Source organism: Phocoena sinus, chromosome 4 (assembly GCF_008692025.1).
Source record: "Phocoena sinus isolate mPhoSin1 chromosome 4, mPhoSin1.pri, whole genome shotgun sequence".
In the NCBI taxonomy this organism is placed as follows: domain Eukaryota; kingdom Metazoa; phylum Chordata; class Mammalia; order Artiodactyla; family Phocoenidae; genus Phocoena; species Phocoena sinus.
The window spans coordinates 11,856,925-11,879,520 of NC_045766.1; the positions used below are offsets into that span (position 1 = coordinate 11,856,925).

A 22,596-nucleotide genomic window follows, 5' to 3' on the forward strand; every position below is an offset into this window, starting at 1 on the left:
ACTGAAAACTAGGAGCATGAGAGAGAAAGACCACAATATAGAAATTGAATAATCCATCTCAGAGGAAAACCAAATATGCAAGAATTGACGAAAAATTAAAAATAAACAGAAAGCCTTCATATTTTCAGAGATTTGTGAAGAAACTGCATTCATGATAGACAGATTGCTGTAGAAAAGGATCACAGAACCAAAATATATTTTTTTAAGATATTTAGGTTATGATTGCTGAAATTAAAGATTCAATTTAAAGGCTATGATATAAAGTCGAAGTGGTCTCCCCAAAAATAGAGTAAAAAGTCTAAAACAGAGAATGAGATAAAAGTGACAAAGAATAATTCAGTAAATGCCATATCTAAGTAATAGAAGATTTAAAAAGAGGTAAGAAGAAATTATATAAGAAATGAAGCGAGACATGAATCTTTATAGATTGAAAGGATTCTCCAAATGCCAAGCAGGACAAAAAAAACTCCAACCCAGATACATCATTGTGAGACTAAAGAAAACAGGTCAGGTCATCTGTACAGGAAGGAAAATTAGACTGGTATCATACTTCTCATTAGCAACTACAATTTCCACCACAGGGTCTTTTTAGGCTCTACTAAGATTTTCAACTCATGAGACTTTCATAGATCATACTTGGTACCTGTGTCCTGAGCACCACAGGGCAACGTCCTCTTCTGAGAGAGTTGCTACAGCAGTGCCTGTAGCAGTTCAGCTTAGGTACAAGCAAATGAGATGACCATGTAAGGACAGGAGCTGTCCTGGGTTAAAATACCTCATAATCCACAGGAGCCAGCATCTCTGGAAACGTACACTTTCCAGGATGCCTGCAAGAAACATGCCCAGTTATGAGAGTCACCACACTCAGGAAACCCAAAGCTGTAGCTTCCTGTAAGATAATTATAATTCTCCCAGTCCATGGATAATTTATCGGTCAGGAGATCCTTTTATCATAAGCAGTGTTGCCTAGCAACATAGTTGCTATACTGTCATCACTAAGGGAACAGAGCTAGAGATTTATTTAACCAAATACAGAAGGGAAAAAGGATTTTATTAAACCTTCATCCACAGCAACATTGGATTAAATTAGAAGACAGTGGGGCAGTACAATTAAAGTATGGGGGGAAATGATTTTAAATCTATAAATCTAGGTCTAGCCAAAGTATCAATTTAGGTAATTACAAATGGATAAGCAAGTAATCAAAAAATTTATCCCATACCTATTCTTGTATGAATTCCAGCAAAACAAGGGTGAAAGAAAGGAAGATGATGTTGTGTAGGGTGTAAGAAAAAGTGGAACTCACCTAGTCCTCTAAGGAAAAGAAATCCTGGATGACAGCTCTGTAATAGGCCTAGCAAGTAATAGTTCAAGTTTCAGAATAAAAACCAATGGATTAAAGAAAAAGTCAAGTGGAGTGCAAGGAATAAGTAGGATGAATAAGAAGTTAAAAGATATTTGTGATATAGTGAAGGACTATAGTTTTTCCTTGGAGGAGCAAAAATACAACTTGAAACTCTTGGCTTAAATATGTGTAAAGGAGCCTTGGGTTAAATATGAAATGAATTTAAAATGGGGCATGAATTTTACTAACCATTGGCATATTATTATCTATTGGACTCATGTTTTTGAGTATTTTTTTTCGGAGCAGTTCTGACTATTTGTGAAGATTAATACCTCATGACTTTTATTCCTACGTCAGGATCTTCCAAAGGACCAAACATTTAGGAATTTTTAAATAAAATAAAACTCATTCTATTTTGCAATAACCATATGGGTCTACTGTACATTTATATGTGCTAAAATACATGTGGGATCTTTAGTGAACTTATTTTTCCTGCGTGTTGAAACATCTTGGCTGTTTTATTCCCCTAGCAAGTATTTTAACAATTATTTCCACCTGTGCTAAAAATGAGTAAAACAATGAGAAAGCAGAAGGATAAGTAGCTTATAAGGCTACTCTAATAATAAATAAATCATTATTATTCTGTTATCCTTTAATTTTCTTATTATGTTGCCCAAAGCATTACATTATCATTTTAAAAGGTATAAGAAAAGTCTGGAGACAAAATCTTGGTAGTTTTTTGTTTTGGTTTTTTTTTTGCATTCATTAAACAAAATTGAGAAATTCAGAATTTTTAATTTTTTTTTTACCATAATGGCAAAGAAAAATTGACAGAAGAATTTTCATAATTATTAGACAAACCAGAAGATGACTGCAAAGAGACAACCACTGTAGGCTCTAATGATGAAGGTGAAATTGAATCATATAAGTGTAATCTCAACACTGAATGCTTGGATGATGGTACTCTAGATTTTCTCAAACTCCTGAATTTTAATGAGTGAACTGGGTTTTTATTTTTATTTTTTTGCCTGCGCTGTATGGCTTGTGGGATCTTAGTTCCCTGACCAGGGATTGAGCCCTGGCCTTTGGCAGTGAAAGCGCTGAGTCCTAACCAGTGGACTGCCAGGGAATTCCCTGAACTGTTTATTTTTAAGAATGAAAGGGGAAGGACAGGCATTCTCTTATAGTTAGTCATTCTACAGCAAGGAATTTGTCATGCAGTATTGTATTACTGAGAAGATGACTGTCCTAAAAGTTATGGACCATTAACATTTCCAGAAGTGTTGCATTTTGAAGAGACAAATGCAAAAAGAAGAACCAGAATTGATAAAGCTAAAACTTGTTAGAAATGGTTTTTGAATTTGAAATCACTGTTTTAAAAGGTGAATATGTTCCAGGTTTATTCATGACAGTTGAGCAGTTGCATTCAAAGGGCGTTGTCCATTCAGATATATATACTTTCAAATCCAGGAATATAGTTTGGGGTTAAAATTCAAATGAAAATTTCTGTTGAAGTTTTTCACAATTCATTTTATTCCTCTGTAAATTATTTATAAAATGATTTAAATGTAAAGGTCCATTGGATCTAGATTATATTGTAGAAACTGGGCAGTAGAGGGAGTTCAGGGAGCATTGTTAGAATGAAGGATAGGCATGCACCTGTCCTTATCTGTAGCAGAATCAGGAGATATGGAATGGGACAAAAGTAGAGATTTAATTTGAGGTGGTTTTTCTTTTTTAGTATTACGAAGGGAAATAGTGAAGTAATTTTTTTGTTGTGATAAAATGCACATACCATAAAATTTTCCATTTTAAAGTATACAGTTCAGTGAAGTTAAATACATTCATAATGTTACCACCATCACCACCATCTAGTGTCAGAACTTTCTCATCACCCCCAAAAGAAAACCCTGGGCCCATTTTCAGTCATTCCCCATTCTTCCCTCTCCCTACCAGCTGACGACCACTAAACTGCTTTTTGTCCCTTTGGATCTGCTTATTCTTGATATCTCATATAAGTGAAATCATGCAACATGTGTCCTGCTGCTTTCAGTTAGCATGATGTTTTCAAGGTTTTTCCATTCGTAGCATGAATCAGTACTTCATTCTTTTTTATGGCTGAATAGTACTCCCTTGTATGGGCACACCATAGTTTCCCATTCATCAGTTGATGAATATTTGGGCTCTTTCCATCTTTTGGCTATTGTGAATAATGCTGCTATGAACATTCATGTACAAGTTTTTGTCTGAACACCTGTTATTATCTATATTTATAGATGAGAAACTAAACTACAGAGGTGGAGGCATAATAGCTTGAGGTCACACAGGTGAAATTGAAGCTGGGGGTACAAATCCAGGCAGTCTGATGTCAGAACCTATATTCTTTAACCACTGTGCTTAACCTGGTAGCTAGTAGGTGTCCAATAAATGTTAATCAGTTTTCCCTCATTTTGAGACCTTTTTTGGGTTTGACAACAACAATTTTACATTTTTAACCTCTGCTTTAAGTAACAGCCAATTGAAATTATTGCTATGGGTACTACTGAATTTATACTTCAGTGCTATATCTTTACTGGTTACAGTTTGGCTGTAGCAGCAATTCCTGAAGGTCTTCCCATTGTGGTCACAGTGACTCTAGCCCTTGGTGTTATGAGAATGGTGAAGAAAAGGGCCATTGTGAAAAAACTACCTATTGTTGAAACTCTGGGTAAGTCTCTGGTTAGAGCATGCTTATTGATTGACATGATAGTTTACATCAACAGGGGTCTTTGGGTTTTACAGTTTTTGTCTTAGAGCAGTCCCCAGCCTTTTTGGCACCAGGGACCAGTTTCACGGAAGACAGTTTTTCCACAGACGGGGGGAGGTTGGTGGTGGTTCAGGCGGTAACGCGAGCGATGGGAAGCGATGAAGAGCAGCAGGTGAAGCTTCGCTCGTTCACCCGCTGCTCACCTCCTGCTGTGCAGCCCCGTTCTTAACAGGCCCTGGATCGGTACTGGTCTGTGGCCCGGGGGTTGGGGACCCCTGTCTTAGAGGTTTACATGGTGGTGTTTGGCTTGTCGCAATGTTGAGTATGGTTTTAACAACCAAAAAAGGTCATTAAAAATTCATATTACTTGGGTCGGGGAGCTTTAAATCTTTCTGCATCATGGACTGTTCTAATGCTTAAATCATGTAAAAAAAAAAAAAAAGTAACAAATGAAACCATAGAGTGACAGAGAAATGTTTTCTTTTGACATCTCAAGGAAGATAATTGATAATTATAGATCCTAAAATGTCATTCTTGAGTTGAATTTTTTAAGAACAGTAAGCATACAGTAATTATATTACTGTAACAATTTTATGTGTGATATGAAAATTGTGGTAACCTTATGTATGTTATGAAACTTCTTTTTATTTAGGAATTCAGAAATGTTGAATTTAACTTCTAGTTCGCATTTTAATATTGAGAAGGCAAAAATTCCTTAAAATAATGGCTGAAAAAATTATATGGGTTTATATTATATGGGTTTATATTAAGGTAACCTTGAAACTTCCTAGAAAATGTCACTACTTTTCACTACATGAAAAGTCACTACATAAAGCTATTATCAAGTAGCTTTGTAGAAATTCAACTGGAAATAAAAAGTCAGCATTTATCAGTATCTAATTAAAACTGTTCATACCTCATGATGAAGTAAGCACAGGAGAGAAAACAACCTAAAATTATCCATGAGCTTGATTTGTACAAAATTTCATAGAAGCAGGGCAGGCTTTCAGAGTCTTTGATTTATTTTTAATGTGAACTTGTATTTTTCCCTGACTCTTGGTGACTTGTAGTGATTTATTCTTTAGGCTGCTGTAATGTGATTTGTTCAGATAAAACTGGGACCCTGACGAAGAATGAAATGACTGTTACCCACGTATTTACTTCGGATGGCCTGCGTGCTGAGGTACTCTGTAGACTTTTTTTTTTTTTTAACAGCAGAATTCCCTTTCAGAAGTTTTGGTGTTTAGCGTTCCTAACCATTCTAGTGTCTTTAGAAGGGCTGCAAGTTAGCAGCTGAACTTTTCTGTCCCGTGTGATTCTCCCAAGTCTTGATCCCGCTCCAGTTGTGCAGTCCAGAAACATTGATCCCCCTCGACACCTCTCCTTCTGTCTCCCCTACATCCATCTATTACCAGACTCTGGATGCCTAAATGAAGATGTTTCAGTGGCTTCGCATTGTGACCAGGGTCCTGAAATGGGGCTGCTCACAGCCCTACGTGTTCTGTCGCTTGTTTCCTTCCTCAGCCTGTATCTCTCCTTTGCTCGCCATACACCAAATACATTGACTTTATGGTTCTTTCAGTGTGACAAAATTCCTCCTACTGAAGGACCTTTGTTGCTGTTGTCACTACTTAGGACAGTCTAATGCCTCTTCAACCTTTGCACCTCATTTCCAACCCATTTCTTCAGAAAAGCTTTGCTGACCACCCAGAACTCACCCTGTGTTACACCTTTTCATAGTTCCATACCTCTTAGTTCAGGTGAAATCCTCTGTCTCTCTTCCCATGTAAGTATTGGGTTGGCCAAAAAGTGCCTTTGGTTATTAAGTAAAAATAAAAGACACATTTTTCATTTTCACCAAGAACTTTATTGAACAACGTATTCACCCTTTTGCTCCACTACCTTCTGCCATTTTTCAGGCAACTTCATAATTCCATCTTCCCAAAACTTTTTATCTTTTTGAGCAAAGAACTGTCCCAGGTGCCTTTTACAGTCTTCCAGGGAATTGAGATTTTTTTCCATTAATATAATTTTGTAAAGACCTTAATAAATGGAAATCGGAAGGTGCAATGTCTGGTGAATATGGCGGATGAATCAGAACTTCCCAGCCAAGCTGTGACAGTTTTTGCCTGGTCATCAAAGAAACATGAGGTCTTGCATTATCCTGCTGGAAGATTATGCGTTTTCTGTTGACTAATTCTGGACACTTTTCGTCAAGTGCTGCTTTCAGTTGGTCTAATTGGGAGCAGTACTTGTTGGAATTAATCGTTTGGTTTTCCGGAAGGAGCTCATGGTAGAGGACTCCCTTCCAATCCCACCATATATACAACATCACTTTCTTTGGATGAAGCGGCCTTTGGTGTGGTTGGTGGTGGCTCATTTCACTTGCCCTACAATCTCTTCCACTCCACCCTGTTGTACAGTATCCACTTTTCGTTGCCTGTCACAATTTGTTTTAAAAACGAAACATTTTCATTATAAGTAGAGAATCACCTGTGAAAATACGGTCAAGAAGATTTTTTTCGCTTAACCTGTGTGGAACCCAAACATCAAAGCAATCAACCTAACCAAGCTGGTGCAAATGATTTTCAACACTTGACTTGGATGTTTTGAGTATGTCGGCTATCTCCCGCGTGGTATAATGTTGATTGTTCTCAATTAATGTCTCGATTTGATCACTGTCAACTTCAACTGGTCTACCCGACCGTGGAGCATCGTCCAGCGAAAAATCTCCAGCACGAAATTTTGCACACCACTTTTGACATGTTCAATCAGTCACAGCACCTTCTCCATACACTGCACAAATTTTTTTTTGCATTTCGGTTGCGCTTTTACCTTTCTTGAAATAATAAAGCATGATATACTGAAAATGTTGCTTTTTTCCTTCAATCTTCAGTATTAAAATGGCTACACAAAAATTCACCAATTTTAATAAGCCTTATTTTAAATGCACACTGGTATAACAGCTGTCACGTACAATCTAACAAAATTGTATTGAATGAAGTTAAAGACAACTAAGTGCTACTAGAGCCATCTTAGGGAAAAAACTGAATGAATCTTTCGACCAACCCAATATAATAGAGCAGGATCTCTGTTGCCCAGCACAGGGTCTGCCTCATACTAATAAATACTTTCCGAAAGAATAAATGAATGGATGAATTAATCTACTTTAAAAATTATACATTGGCAGCCCCTGAAGTGCATGTCAGTGTATGTGCACACGTTCCAATCTCTGGATTGGTATTGGACTTTGTGGGATTTCTGGCTGGAATTTTCATTAACACTGTTGATAATGGGAACAGTATTTTAAAATGTATTTATAGCCAATTGTCTGAGCAAAGGAAGCATTTCACAAATTGACAGAAGTTGTACTTAAGTCTATTTAATTCCATTTTACTAGGTCTTAAAATGAGACTATTGAGGGCTTCCCTGGTGGCGCAGTGGTTGAGAGTCCGCCTGCCAATGCAGGGGACACGGGTTCGTGCCCCGGTCCGGGAAGATCCCACATGCCGCGGAGCGGCTGGGCCCGTGAGCCATGGCTGCTGAGCCTGCGCGTCCGGAGCCTGTGCTCCGCAACGGGAGAGGCCACAACAGTGAGAGGCCCGCGTACCGCAAAAAAAAAAAAAAAAAAAATGAGACTATTGATATTTATGGTGTTAGATTTGGTTAAGGATACCCAGTGCTATGTTGAATGTGCCTTTTCTGGCTGACTCAGAAGGGTCATTGGGGTTACATGTGCTTATATTATATGGTCCAGGTATGAAAGGTAAGATATAGGTTTCTCTTTTGTTTTAAGCCCATAATTTTATATGTCAAACATTAACTGTTTGTTAATTCCTCTAAACTGTCCTATTTTTATTGTGATATTTAACTTTTCTTTGGCTTGGTTTGTTCTAGCTGTATAGGATAAGTATCTGACTTGTCTCTGATTTTAAAAATTTGCATGTAATATATACTATGTTAAAGTAGTTTGTAAGTGCTAGGGTAAATCACTTGTCTATGAGCCTGCATATTTGCAAAAAGAATTCTACTTTTGTCTAGGTCACAGGTTTGTCATGAATGTTAGATGTGGTAATAGATTTGAATTCTTTGCAAATTGTAGTGTTACGTAAATGTAATGTTATATAAATTTAAGCTCACTCTTATATAGAGATTTTCATGGTTTATTTATCCTTTCTATAGTATATTGTAAGTAGAGGAAATATAAGGTTATATTAATTATATTAACAATTACGTGTTTCTGTTTACAATATACTATGCATTATAATGATTAATTAGCATAATTAGTAGTTAATTATTAGTATAATTAACTGTAGGTTTACCATTGTGGTGAAAATTACTATCTATATTCTTTTATTAATATTGTTTCAGACAAATTTAAATGCTTTTCTAGGTGTACGCACTAACAGTGTCATGATGTATAAAATGAAATGAACGCAACTCATAGCTTTTGGTTTTCGTTAAGTATTGTCACTGTCTGCTGGTATTATTGACTCTACGTTCCTTAGGTTACTGGAGTTGGCTACAATCCATTTGGGGAAGTGATTGTTGATGGTGATGTTGTTCATGGATTCTATAACCCATCTGTTAGCAGAATTGTCGAGGTAAATATTGCATTCTCTAAGAAAGTGGCTCTCTTCATAATGACTTAGGAGGCAGTGATGGGTTCATAGTTTATGTGTATTTCTCTTAGGCGGGCTGTGTGTGCAATGATGCTGTAATTAGAAACAACACTCTAATGGGGAAACCAACAGAAGGAGCCTTAATTGCTCTTGCAATGAAGGTATGTGCCTGGTCTCTCTTCTTTGACATGTGAAAATATCACCCTCACAAGAGAATGTGAAGCCATAAATTTCAGTATTACTGGCTTTTAGGTGTAGAGTGAAGAAGATTCACATTAGAGTGAAGAAGATTCACATTATTTCATAGTTTTTATTGCCTTTTGGGAACCAATTTTATTCTTCCTGGAAATACAGAGCATAGAGGTTTTTCACTATAACTTTATATCTCCTCCATGCAGCATACAAACTAATGACCAGTGACAGTTTTGTTCTTATGAAGTAATATTCTTGTCTTCCATAATATTCAGAGTGTAGTGTGAAAAGCTGTATAAATGTGTGTAATTGCTGATAAATGCCAATTTTCAAATGCGTAAGAGGCAGCATTCTTTAGTATTTCCACATGAAGGTATTAAGGCCAGCATGAGAAGTCAGCTTTACTTTTTCCAGTCTTCCATTTCCTTTCCTTCCCCTTCCTCATTATCAATTTCTTGCAGTGAGTGTAGAGTTAGAGTTTGTGTTGGGGAGAAGGGGTGCTGCCCTCAGTGACCCTTTTATCTGTCCCAATTGATCTCCTCTTCTAAGTCCTACAGTTGATTAAATGAGAAACCTAAAAGTCCAACCTGGCATTCCCATAACAAAAATAAAACTACTTTTAAGAGCAGTCTTAGGAAACTTTGAGACTTATATAAAACAGGATGCCTCTAAATGAGGTTGCTTGAATTGAGATTCAATATAGAAATGTAGGTTGTTGTAACATTTAACTTGATAAAGTAAAATTGGTATATCTATAATATATACATTATTTCTGTTTCCTTAACAGAAAGTCTCATTCCTTTATCATTTGTTCTGCTTGTAACTAAAACAGCATAGTATAGCTTTTTAAAAGATATTCAGAAGTTAAATAACTTAACAAGTATTTATTGTGTTATATTTAACTTTCTCTCTTTGAGAAACAAAGTGTGTGAAACCGCCTCTTTATGGGTGGGGACCTCACAATTTAGGTAGGGAGTCGAGCTGTATGTAAGAAGAGTGCACATTTGGACTTGGGACCTGGACTTTGAAGGGGAGGAAGGATTTAGATGGGGGTGGGGGGTAAGCTAGGGAAAGAGCAAGAATAAAAGCACAGAGAAATAAAAAAACATGGACTGGATTGTGGCTTATGAATTGGTTGACCCGGATGAAATGGAACAGTTTGAGTGGCTCCGAGGGTGGTTAAGTAGGCTGTGTAGTGGGTTACTGGAGGATTTTTGAAAGCTAGGAAGGAGAGTCTGAACATGTTTCAGTAGACAGTAAAAAGCAATAAGCCAGGTTTTTGAATAGTTTAAAGAATATTTTTGAATATTTGGTGGGAAGTGCAAAGGGTAAGGAAAGAGAAGAGCTACATGGCATTGGTAGTAGTTGGCATGTCAAGGGGTGGGGCAAAAGGGAGTAGCATGGCAGCATCAGGCAGGGTAAATTCGAACCCCAGAGAAGCGAGGAGTTGAATCTGAAGCTTCTGTTGATTATAAAGTATGTATTGGCTGGGCACCTTTATTTGTTATCCTGCTTCCTTCCAGAGTTTGAGCCAGTTGAGATTTTAATATAGTCAGTGTTGAAGTTTTGCTCTGTATTTAGTTCAATAGCATGCCCTAGACTTTATCAAACACCTAGGCTTTCATGTTGAACATGTGTGCTGCTGTTCAGAGAAATATGGTAGGTATAGATGGAACACAGCTGTTTGAAAAATAATCCAGGTATCTCTAGCCAGCCTCCCTACAAATTGTGACCCTTGTTTCTTTCTTAAAGGAAAAAATAGTCACGTGTTGGTGAGAATTAACTTTCCTTTTGTGCCATATAGATGGGTCTTGATGGACTTCAACAGGATTATATCAGAAAAGCTGAATACCCTTTTAGCTCTGAGCAGAAGTGGATGGCTGTTAAGTGTGTGCATCGAACACAGCAGGTATCCTTCCATCATAGAAAACTTACTCTGTGTTGTTTAACTAGATTACTGTTTTTCATTTATTATCCACCTTTAGATTTAAGCAGTCATTGAGCATAACACAGACCATCTCTGAAGTGTGTGTGATTCATAGTACACTCATCCCTGGTTGTTTTCATGTTCTCTTTGAATTTATGCATAGACATGTCAGTTTTGCTGCGTGAGCAAACAGCTCAAATGAGCTGGAGCCTGGTCTCAGTCTCCTGGAGATTGTGACATCAGTCTTTCGTCATCTTTTTTGTTCTTGATGACAGATTTCTGCTGTCTGTGTTTTTCCACTGAAGAATGTCTTGTCTTCAGGCTGAACAAAAACTACATTATTTTGTGGAAACATGGTTACCAAATAATGTATAATTCATGTTAGTTGATCCAGCTTACAAACTGGCAAAACGAAATGCACTGATATTTCAAGCTACTTATCTCTGGGTGCTTTAGAAATTTTTACACAGTGCAGTAAGAGTTATGTACAATAGTTATCTACAGCGTATAATCATATCACTCATAGTTGCTATTACCAGCTTGATGCTTACACTTACTTTGGCCTTAAAAATATATAGCTGTTTTTACATTTTCTTTATTAGGAATTAATAAACGGTTATGTGTTTTTACCTGTGAACAAACATTAGAAACCAGTTACATCTCTGTAGATGGGAAGTAGTGAGAGGATTCTCCCTTGCCCATAATAAGTAGGAAACATTGGTATTAAATTGCTCAACATTGAACTTGTGCCAGGAACTCTGATGATGAGGGGAAAAAAGATTTCTGTTTAGTCTTTAAAGGAACTGTTATAAACTTCAGGGAAGGGATACAGTTGGAAACAAAACTATAAAAATAAAATGCCTGTTACTTTAAACCTTGTAATGTAAAGCTTTCAAAAATTGCATCAGAGTTAGGTAATTTTTAGCTGATGTCCCTTGTCTATATAGTTACATAGCAAGAATATGTATATGAGTTTATTTGCAAGGTGTATTTCTTTACATTTTATATATGATCACACACTACTTCAAGATAATGTGGCTCATGTAAAGTTCAAAGATTTGACTTCAGCAATTTTGAATCTAACCTCACCAAAGTTGTACATTGACTCTTTTCAGTTGGGGGTAGGGGTAGGGAGTGGCGACATATAAGTATAGAAAGGGCGTGATTATTCTTTCCATTTGCTGACTTGAAGAGTTTCTCTTAGAAAACAAAATCAACAGATTTAACTAACAAAACCCAAACCCGCTGACCTGACTCAGGATCTAGAAGAGGTCAGCCTGGCACAGATATGAAAAATGTACCAGTTTAAAAACAGCCCCACGGGACTTCCCTGGTGTCACAGTGGTTAAGAATCCGCCTGCTAATGCAGGGGACAGGGGTTTGAGCCCTCAAAGAAGAGTAGCCCCTGCTCACCGCAACTAGAGAAAGCCCTTGGGCAGCAATGAAGACCCATGCAGCCAGAAACAAACAAACAAACGAAAAACAGCCCCAGGCTCAAATAGTTTGTCTTTAGAGGACTTTCATTTGAACACGACAATCTGCATTTATCTCTGCTCTCTCCCTGGAACCTACCAAAATGACAACCAACGAATAAAAGATGAACTAAAAAAGAGGACGTATGGGAAAGACTTAGGGGGACAGGTATCTTTGAAGGTGGGGCCTAAGGCATGTGGCTAAAAAGAGGAGAGCAGGTTAAAATTCTAATAAGGAACCAACAGAACTCCCCCACTTACTTTTCTGTTTCTTGAGGCCAGACCAGAAATGTCATCTTGGGGACAAGAGTGGAAGGCAGAATTAAGGTTTAAGACTAAACACAGGGTGATTAAGGGCAAGCCGTTGTCCTAGGTCCTAACTCCACTTTCTCCGAATGCTTGCAGGTAGGTATCCCCATATCCTCATTCTCCAAGTCAGAAGATTGAAGAGTTTTAGAGAAGCTGACTGGTCCTGGGGAGATCCCTACAGTATGGAGTAGTCCTAAATAAGCTCTTTGTTCATTGGTAGAGTTTACCTGCTCCTGGTCTTCGTCTTGTCACTCTACTGTGAGGGCTACCAGTTGATAAACCCTGCAGTGCCCATGGAGTTTCTAGACCTTTATTTGCTTTGGTCTTGAATGTAAATGGACAGACAGGGATTGCGAGATACTTGGGGAAAGCCTTCAGTATGAAAGACACAGACCAAGCCAACAGAGAAAAGGGTCTCAGAAACAAAGATAGTGCTGGATGCTGAAGAAAATTTCCAAAGACCATAAAAAATGACAAGATACTTTAAATAGAATGTTTTTCAAATAAAGTCAAGGAATCTATCAGAAAGTAGAAAAGTCAAAGAGGTGGACAATATAAAAGGTAAGGTGTAAAAATCAGAGAATTGATGTAGGAGATCCAATATCCACCTAATAGTGGTGACAGAAAATGGGAAGATTCTGGCAAATAACATCAGGAAAATTTCTAGAGGAAGAACTTCAGCTTCTAGAATAAAATTGCCCACCAGCTGCTCAGCACAATGTGTATGTTACAGAGGGGTGGGGGTGAGAGAATAAACACACCAAGGTCCACGATCAAGTAATCTGAGGGCACTTAGCATTCTAAAAGCTTCCAGAGATTGTGGGGTGGGAGGAAAGGCAAGGGGGAGGAGGTCCTACACCAAAGTTTAGGACTTTCCAAATGCAGCACTGCACACTGGAGGCTGGAAGATGATGGAGGAAAGCCTTTAACTGAGAGGCGATCTCTTCCCAGCTGAGCTTACATATGTGGGGGTAAAATAAAAATGTTTCCCAACAAGCCTCAAAGTGTATAGCCCACACAGCTTTTCTTAGATACTGATGGATGTGTTATTCCAAGGTAAAAGTATAAATCAAGGAACAGGGAGACTTAGAACCTCGTGAGTTCTAACCAGCAGAGGGGTGAAGGGAAGCTCCTGGATGCCAATCATGCACCAAGCCTGGAAATGAGCCAGCTCACACTGGAAAAGGAAGGGAGAGCACAGCCCGAGGAGGGAGTTCTCAGTCATAATATGGGAGTAATGGCTCACCTACTTATTGGATCATGTGAAAAATACATTGAGAAGGGCTTTATATGACATGGAGGAGCTTGGGAATAATGAGTAATAGGTGTAAAGAAAACTAAGCAAATAAATAGAGACAGTTATTAACTTTATGAAAGATAAAACTTGAACAGGAAGAAATATATTGGGCTTCTGTAGGTCATGGAAACAACATCGTACCTTTCTGCTACGTTTCCCCGTAACATCTGGTTACTGCTCACTTGGGGACCACAGAGATGGACGCTCCTCTCAATGTGAGCTCACACTGTCGTACCAAGGCAGGGGAGGACCACGTTATGCACTGGTTCCTAAATTACCATTTGGAAGTGACACAAGTACTGCTCATGTTTATTGGCCAAAGCAAATCACATCTGACTTCAGAGTGGTAAGAGGTGCAGGAAAATACATTTCTACCGTGTGCCTCCAAGGAGAGCTGGGACGTTTGTGAACTGCTCTGGTGGCCACTTGGCTCAGCAGTGAGGAATTAGAAAGTGAGCAGAATACTGGTGAGTTTTGCTCTGCATGTATTATAACAGTGAGGAGAAGGAATAGATAGTGGGGGTGGCCAGACGATCACCTGTCACAGTAGACAGAGTATAAAATTGTTTAGTGAACAAGTAGCAATAAAAACATAATTAAGGGCTTCCCTGGTGATGCAGTGGTTAAGAATCCGCCTGCCAATGCAGGGGACATGGGTTCAAGCCCCGGTCCGGGAAGATCCCACGTGTCGTGGAGCAGCTAAGCCCGTGTGCCACAACTACTGAGCCTGCGTGCCACAACTACTGAAGCCTGCACGCCTAGAGCCCGTGCTCCGCAACAAGAGAAGCCACCGCAATGAGAAGCAGGCGCACCGCAACGAAGAGTAGCCCCCGCTCACTGCAACTAGAGAAAGCCCATGCGCAGCAACGAAGACCCAACCCAGCCAAAAAATAAATTAAAAATAAATAAATAAATAAATTTATAAAGAAATAAAATAAAATTGGTTTGCCTCTGTGGAGTAGGACTGGAGGTGAGGAGGTTTTGGGCAGGGGACTGTGGGTTTTCATTGTAAGTTTTTGTTTATTACTTTACTAGGGTAAAAAATAAAATGTCTGATAATACCCATAATTACAAGGTGGTTGTGAGAATTAAATGGGGTCACGTGTATACATATAATAGCAGTAGTAGAAAGCCTAAACCATTGCTTGTGGGCTGACGTTAGATCTTTTTCCCTCTCCTGTTACATCGTGAGCTGAGAGTGCCTAGTGTGGAGCTGAGTGTAGCCTTGCCTTCACTGTGGCGCTGAGGGTGTGGGGTAGATGCTGTGTTCTAAAGAGGATGCAGAAAACTCCCGTGTGAGCTTTTAATCTTCAGAGTTCAAGTGCTGTTCAAAGCCTTAGGCTTGAGTAACTTCCCTGGGGATTATGGGAATGCATGCCGCATGTTTTTGATTCCAATGGCAGATATATACAAATTGAAATTAACTTGAATTTATTTGCTGTGTTTTTTCTTTTTAGGACAGACCAGAGATTTGTTTTATGAAGGGTGCTTATGAACAGGTGATTAAGTATTGTACTACATATCACAGCAAAGGGCAGACCTTGACACTCACCCAGCAGCAGAGAGATCTGTACCAACAAGAGAAGGCCCAGATGGGCTCTGCAGGGCTCAGAGGTAAGGCCATTTCAGCACCGTCCCCTAGGTGGAGAGGTAATGCCTTCTTTTAATTGCAGATGAATTCATGCTTCACTTCTGAGCTGCACAGCTCTATTCCAGGGTTCGTAGAAGCCTGCCATTTCTGAAGTGTTAGGTTTTAGTTGACTAATTGTTTCTATGTTCCCAAAACATAAAAAGTTGGGAACGTAGCAAAATATGAAATCTCTGGTTCTTACAGACCTGCAGTGGTCTCTGAGCAGGTGATAGAAATTTTATTTTAGACAAGTTTATCTTGTGAGAACAGTGATAGATAGAAGTAAGGTGGTGTTACTCCTTCCTTACGTTATCACTGGCTCTTGTTTGTTAACCTAAAATACTTTCCTAAATATTAAAAGACTTAAGCTTCTAATTCTTTAAACTGAGGTGGATACTTACTTGTTCCTCATCTGCTGACTCCTTCCCTTGCTGATTACCAGAGAGGAAAGAGGTGCCCAGACTCTGCTTTGTGAAATGCTGCTGACTGGACAGTGACAGGGAAAGGGGGTCTGCTGTGCACACACACATCGGCCGCTTCTTCTAGGGACATCGTGTGTATGTAGGGTTTAAGAGCAGGGCTTGGGGCTGTACCTGGTTTTTACCTTCTGGCTTGTGGGGAATACACACACACATACACACACCCACACCCATGCACTTATGTAGTCTTTCTCAAGGAAATTGGAAGAGTTGGCTTCCTTAATTTTATTGTTATTTACAAAATGGAAATCAAGCACCACAGTTCCTGGGAGCAGGAAACAAGTATAATTTACAAGACTTCTGCTCTTATAATAAGATAGGTTTAGAAAGGTATTCTTGTGGCTTCATTTGAGGGCAGTGTTTTGTTATTCTTAGCAGCTCATAGCAAAAGGGTTTCAAAGTTGGGTTGCATTTAGAGAGTCTTAAAGGTCTGGTATGTGCTCCCTGTTTTCCTCAATTTTTGTAAAAGACGTTTCACACTTTTTTTTGAGTAATTCTCTTCATCTGAAAGATTGTGGAGCTTTGTGTATGTGTGGTTTGGTGTGGTAACATTGTGAAATAGACAAGACTTGGTGGAGGAGAACGTCTTTGTTTCACAGGGCTTTGGGAAACATTCTGGGCATTTGTCCCTTGCTTCACATCTTTTCCTCTTCTCTGCTTATGCTCCATTTTCCTCCTCCCGCTGAAGTTACCGTAAGGAAGAGTAAAGAATAAATGAATAAAGATTTTAAGTTTAACTTGATATGAACTTATTTTATACTTTATAAAACTTAAGTTTCTTAAAATACATGTCGTTAATTTAAAAATTGGAGTATGTTTCGTTTTTATGTTTTAAATATAAAGGAGGAAGTTGGGGGCCCTCCACACAGAAAAGGTCTACATATCTTTGTCCCAAACAGTAACAATAGATCTTCATTTGTGCTAAAGAAGCAAACAAATAAATACAGGACACTGGCCTCTGGGCTAATACCACCCCTTCACTGAGAGTGCCAGGAGCTGGTGTCCCTTTCTTAAGATTTGCTGACACACAGATTGATACTCAGTGCCCCCCTTCTGTTGCCATCTGCCTCTGTTCCAACACTAGGGACTGTCAAATGGCTCATTCTCTCCAGAGTGAAAGCATTTGGGGCTCACATCTACGTAAATAGTTAGGTATGCACTGGAAAAATAGAAGTCATTTGCCTCTAACCATGGTTTTCCAAATGTATCTCATCCTTCATACCTTCTGCTTGAATAAGAATGGATACTTCCCGTGATCTCTCTGGGACTTTTCAGTTTCCCTGTAAGATACATATGTTTAGTTTGTGTGCTTTTTTTGGTGTGTTTTCTTTGGTAAGTTGTTCAGTCTTATAATATTCCAGATGGAGACACATCCCTCTGGCTCATAAGGTAGCTACCAGAGGTTCCAGAATTCTGAGAAAAAGCTAAATGGTATTTGGAAATGAACGGTACTTTTTGCTGTATCTTAAGTTCCCGAGGACGACAGGAAACTAACTATAAATGATGGTATGGTGGTATTATTTATATAGTTTTAAGAGAACCAAAGTAACAAATAAGAAAATCCTATTAATGTTACAGAAAGAGTGAAAGAATATAAACTATTGTTGGTATTAGTGGTTTTACAGTCACTTTACAAATTAACTTTACCTCCCAGGGTTTGTTGTGTACAAAATTATTACATGTTGTATATAATTAATATAGCCTTCTCTTCAAGCTATTGAATTGTTCTGGAGGCCTATAAGATGGAAAGATGAAGATACATTAGGAGAAGCCACCTTCAAAGGTGACTGTTTAAAATTGACTTTAAAGCTCAACAAACTGGGGCTTCCCTGGTGGGACAGTGGTTAAGAGAATCTGCCTGCCAATGCAGGGGACACAGGTTCGAGCCCTGGTCTGGGAAGATCCCACATGCCGCAGAGCAGCTAAGCCCGTGTGCCACAACTACTGAAGCCCGTGCGCATGGAGCCTGTGTGTTCCGCAACAAGAGAAGCCACCGCAGTGAGAAGCCCTCGGCAACTAGAGAAAGCCCGTGCACAGCCACGGAAGACCCAACGCAGCCAATAAATAAATAAAACAAATCTATTAAAAAAAATTTTTTTTAAAGAAAAGCTCAACAAACCTATAGTTTTCCAAATAATTAATTGTATTTTTCTTAAGAGTCAGTAGTTTCTGCTGAAAGGAGCTGCATGTTTGCTATGTGAAAACATTTCTTATTTGCTCCTCACTTGTCTTCTCTGCTTAACAGTTCTTTAGTCTTATTCTTTTTAATTTTTAATAAGTTAAAGCAACCCCATATTGAGAACCATTAAACTAGAATATCTTTGCATGTAATAATTTTGATTTTTAGAGTTTTTGTAATTACCACAATGACATTGTCGTCTTAAGTCATTTATCTGAGAAGTGTTATGGTCTCCAGCTTTTGTAAAGTAAATTCTGTTGGTTTTGTGATTCACATTTTCTTTTTCGGATTTTATTATTATTTCCGAAGTTCTTGCTTTGGCTTCTGGTCCTGAATTGGGGCAACTGACGTTCCTTGGCCTGGTGGGAATCATTGATCCTCCTAGAACTGGTGTGAAAGAAGCTGTTACAACACTCATTGCCTCGGGAGTGTCAATAAAAATGATTACTGGGGACTCACAGGAGACTGCAATTGCAATCGGTATAACTAGGCTGCTTCCTTTGTTTTCCATAGTTTTTCTTAAATTACTGCAGTGCATAGTTTTGTGAATCATTTGACATGAAGTGTGTTTACATAATACTGAGTTATACAGTTAAAATTGATGCTTTTGTTTGCTCATACCCTATAAATTGTGGACCAAATTTTATTTTAGTTAAAAAAATAATACTATTAGTTGAAAATAACTAAAGCATTGTGAAGTCACATTATTTTATTTACAAAAGAATAGTTGATTATTTTTAACCTCATAGTCCACTATACTGACGGATAAAAGCACTAGATCATGAATGTGAAAGAAAATATGAAATTTAGTTTTTTCTTTCAACTTGAGTATAATTTTTTAAAAGTAGACTTTGTACCTAATTTGAAAGAAAATAACTTGTGTCTGTATTTCTGTTGTCTAATACATATATGCCTATGTTGTTTGAATGCAGCTTAAGATTACTAAACAAGTATAAGGAAATAAAATGGACATGGAAGTTAATCTCCCAGAACCTGTAAACTATAATTCATACTGATAAATTTTAAATTTGCTAAAGTTCATTAATTCTTATCTTATTAATATGGAAAGAGACTGAGACAGGAATTTCACACTTTATGTGATCTAAGAAAAATATGTCACTGGAAACATCATATTGTTGGGAAGATTGTTCCTAGAGAAACTTCTCAACATTTATTTTCATTTACATAACAACTACATGATACCACAGATGAGCCACCATTTTGCCTGGCTTTGTTTACTTTATTTAAAATGCACTCTGATCTTCATTAAAATTGAGCTCCCAAGCAGAACCTGCTTGGCCTTGTTTCAGTTCTTAGGTGTGGTGGGTTAAATTGTGAAAACTCTTTATTCTTAAATTTAAACAAAAATAAAGTAGTCAAACAGAAAACCCCACAGTATTTACTAATTCAGTTCTGTTTGTCTTACTGTAGTCTGTCTTGTGATCCCTTCATATAAAGACATTTTATACTTAGAGGGAAAGTGAGTTGATAAATCATATTAAGTGAGCATTATGTTGACTAGCGTATCAAGCAAAACCAATTTGGTTAATTATGTTTTCTTTACCATTTCACTTCAGCTAGTCGTCTGGGATTATATTCCAAAACCTCCCAGTCAGTCTCAGGAGAAGAAATAGATGCAATGGATGTCCAGCAGCTTTCACAGATGGTGCCAAAGGTAGGCCTAAACCAGAGCCTTTCACACTGAAAGGCCTTATTCTAGGTGTTAGACAACTTCTCCTGTTTGAAACATTTGAAAACAGTTGGGACATGACCACCAGATTCTTTGGTCCAAATCATGAGATGAAATCAGTCTTATCATTGAGAGTATTTATGATGTGATTGTTAGGAATATCAGTACTTTAGCAAGAGCCAAGTTTCCTCTGAGGAAGGTACTGTGGAAATTAACAGTGGTGTTTTGTATTTATAAAGTACAGAGTGGAGAGAGACCATCACTTCATACTTCTTACCCTTGTGTTCTATTTTAATTGAATGCATTTAAAAAAATTGAGGTATCATTTGCAAACAGTAAACTTCTTCCTTTTTAATGTACAGCCGTAAGTTTTGACAAATGTGTGTGGTCCTTGTAAACATCACACAATCGGGTACAGGTTCCCCCCACCCCAGATCCTCTTGTTGTGGTCAGCTCCTCCCTCTTTTTCCACTGCTTGGCAACCATCGATTTGTTTTCTGTCCCTATAGTTTTGCCTTTTCCAGAATGCTCTAAAAATGGAGGCATATAGTATGAGGGCTTTGAATCTGCTTTTTTGACTTAGCATAATGCATTTTTAATTGCTGAGTAGTATTCCACTGGATTGGATTTGTGTTACCTATGCACTAGTTTAAAGGCATTTGGACTATTTTCAGTTATCGCTGATTATGATTACAACTACTCTAAACATTTGTATATAGTTTTTATATGAAAATAAATATTCATTTCTCTTAGATAAATACCTAAGAGTAATTGCTGAGTCTCATATGGTTATGTATGTTTAACTTTGTAAGAAAGTGCCAAATTGTTTTACAGGGTGGTTTTATTGTTTTGCATTCCCACCAGCAATGTTTGAAAGGTCTAATTGCTCATATCCTCACCAGCACATGGCATTGTCAGTTTCCCCACTCCCATTCTAATAGGTGTATCATGGTATCTTATTGTGGTTTTAATTTGCATTTCCCTCACAACTAATGATTTTGTGTATCCTTTTCATGTGCTTATTTGCCATTCATATATTTTCTTTAGTGAACAGTCTACCCTGCCTATTTTTAAAAAAATGTTTTATTTTTGAAAGTTACTTATATATTATGGATAAAAGTCCTTTATCAGATATTTGATTGGAAAATATTTTTTCCCAGTCTGGTTTTATTTTTTTATTCTATTAACATTGTCTTTTAAAGAACAGAAGTTTTAAATTTTGGTGAAGTCCAGTTTATAATTTTTTTCTTTTATGGATCATGCTTTTGATATGTTATCTAAGGACTCTTTGCCTAACCCAAGGTCCAAAGATTTTTTCCTGTTTTTTTTTTTTAATAGAAGTCTCATACTTTTAGGTTTTACACTAACATCTGTGATCCATTTTGAATTATTTTTGTCTATGTGTGAGAAGTGGGTTAAGGTTCATTTGTTTTATGTATGGGTGTTCAGTTGTTCCAGTACCTTTTGTTGAAAAGACTGTCCTTTCTTTTTCATTGAAATGCCTTTTCAGAGCATCTGGGAGCAGTGTGGGTGTCTGATTTGTTTTAGATTTAGTGGGGTAGGTGTTTCCATATTTGAACAGGACTCTGTGTATGTATGTGTGTGTATGTGTCCTATCCTGTTAGTTTCTTCCTGACATTTATTTCTGAAAGAATAAATCCTGTATTAAGTTCCCTGGGGATATTGAGACAAAATGTACATTTAGTAAGTATATGTGAAATCTGCAGTTAATAAAACATTTTCCCATTAATCTTTGTTCAGCCTTTTCTTCCACACCTTTTCCCAGAGATGCTAACAAGTAGTGACATAGGACAGATTTGAAATTTCATTTTATTTGCTTTCTTCAGTTCACTCCCTCTGGCTCTCTGATAAAAATGCTAATGAACTCTGAAAACCAATGTAAAGGCAGTTAGGGAAGGAAGAAGTAAGTTACAAATTGCATCATCAGCCTGGACAAATTACATCATTGGTCATTTTCAAATAAGAGTTTTTGTGCATCAATTATGGCAGATGCTCTGATGCTATTCAAAGAGAAAAGCTCATTGAATTGCTTGGAGTCATCCTGCTCTGTGAAGGAATTCCATAAATACCAGGGCTTTTTTCAGGTTTATCATGTCTTTTGAAAACCCAAGTCTTTTCTTTCCTTTAGGTCCTTTTAGTCCCCCCCAACCCCTACTTTGTCTTTTTTCCCATTTTTATCTTGTGTTCATGTAACTCTTAAACCTTGGTCTTATGCTTTTACTTCAGATCATTTTGAAAAGTTTTTCTTTTATTAGTGTTAGAACAAAACAAAACTTTTCTTCTAAATTGCCAGCTCACTGAGGTTTTCCCACATGTATTAAAAATCATATTAATGAATTCTGTTCCTCATTAAAACGTTTTTTGGCTTTCCTGTTTCCATAATTCTGTCACACATTCCAAATCCCTTAACATTTCTCTGTCCTTTTGACCTAGAGCCAGTTAGAAAGTATTTTGCTTAATTATTTATAAAGTCCATCTGGGAATTCTCAGTGTTTTTTGTTTATGATTTCTTGAGTGTATTCTACATTTCCTGTTGATAAAAATGGACATTCTCTTTTCTTGTTTGTTTTTTTCATTTTTTTTTTTTTTTTTTTTTTGCGGTACGCGGGCCTCTCACTGTTGTGGCCTCTCCCGTTGCGGAACACAGGCCCCGGACGCGCAGGCTCAGCGGCCACGGCTCATGGGCCCA

At 37.8% G+C, this 22,596-nt stretch overlaps 1 protein-coding gene across 9 annotated transcripts in view; it reads left to right on the top strand.

The window, feature by feature from the left end:
• The window catches only part of ATP2C1 (ATPase secretory pathway Ca2+ transporting 1), a 117,661-nt gene that overhangs the window by 79,478 nt on the left and 15,587 nt on the right, over positions 1 to 22,596 (top strand). For all 9 annotated transcript variants that reach the window (XM_032629804.1, XM_032629810.1, XM_032629807.1 and 6 more), the window contains 8 exons: positions 3,926 to 4,050; positions 5,175 to 5,272; positions 8,598 to 8,693; positions 8,783 to 8,872; positions 10,708 to 10,812; positions 15,366 to 15,522; positions 18,506 to 18,676; positions 19,774 to 19,871. In XM_032629804.1, the coding sequence (XP_032485695.1) occupies positions 3,926 to 4,050; positions 5,175 to 5,272; positions 8,598 to 8,693; positions 8,783 to 8,872; positions 10,708 to 10,812; positions 15,366 to 15,522; positions 18,506 to 18,676; positions 19,774 to 19,871 (940 nt within the window). The remainder of the gene's footprint in view (positions 1 to 3,925; positions 4,051 to 5,174; positions 5,273 to 8,597; positions 8,694 to 8,782; positions 8,873 to 10,707; positions 10,813 to 15,365; positions 15,523 to 18,505; positions 18,677 to 19,773; positions 19,872 to 22,596) is intronic.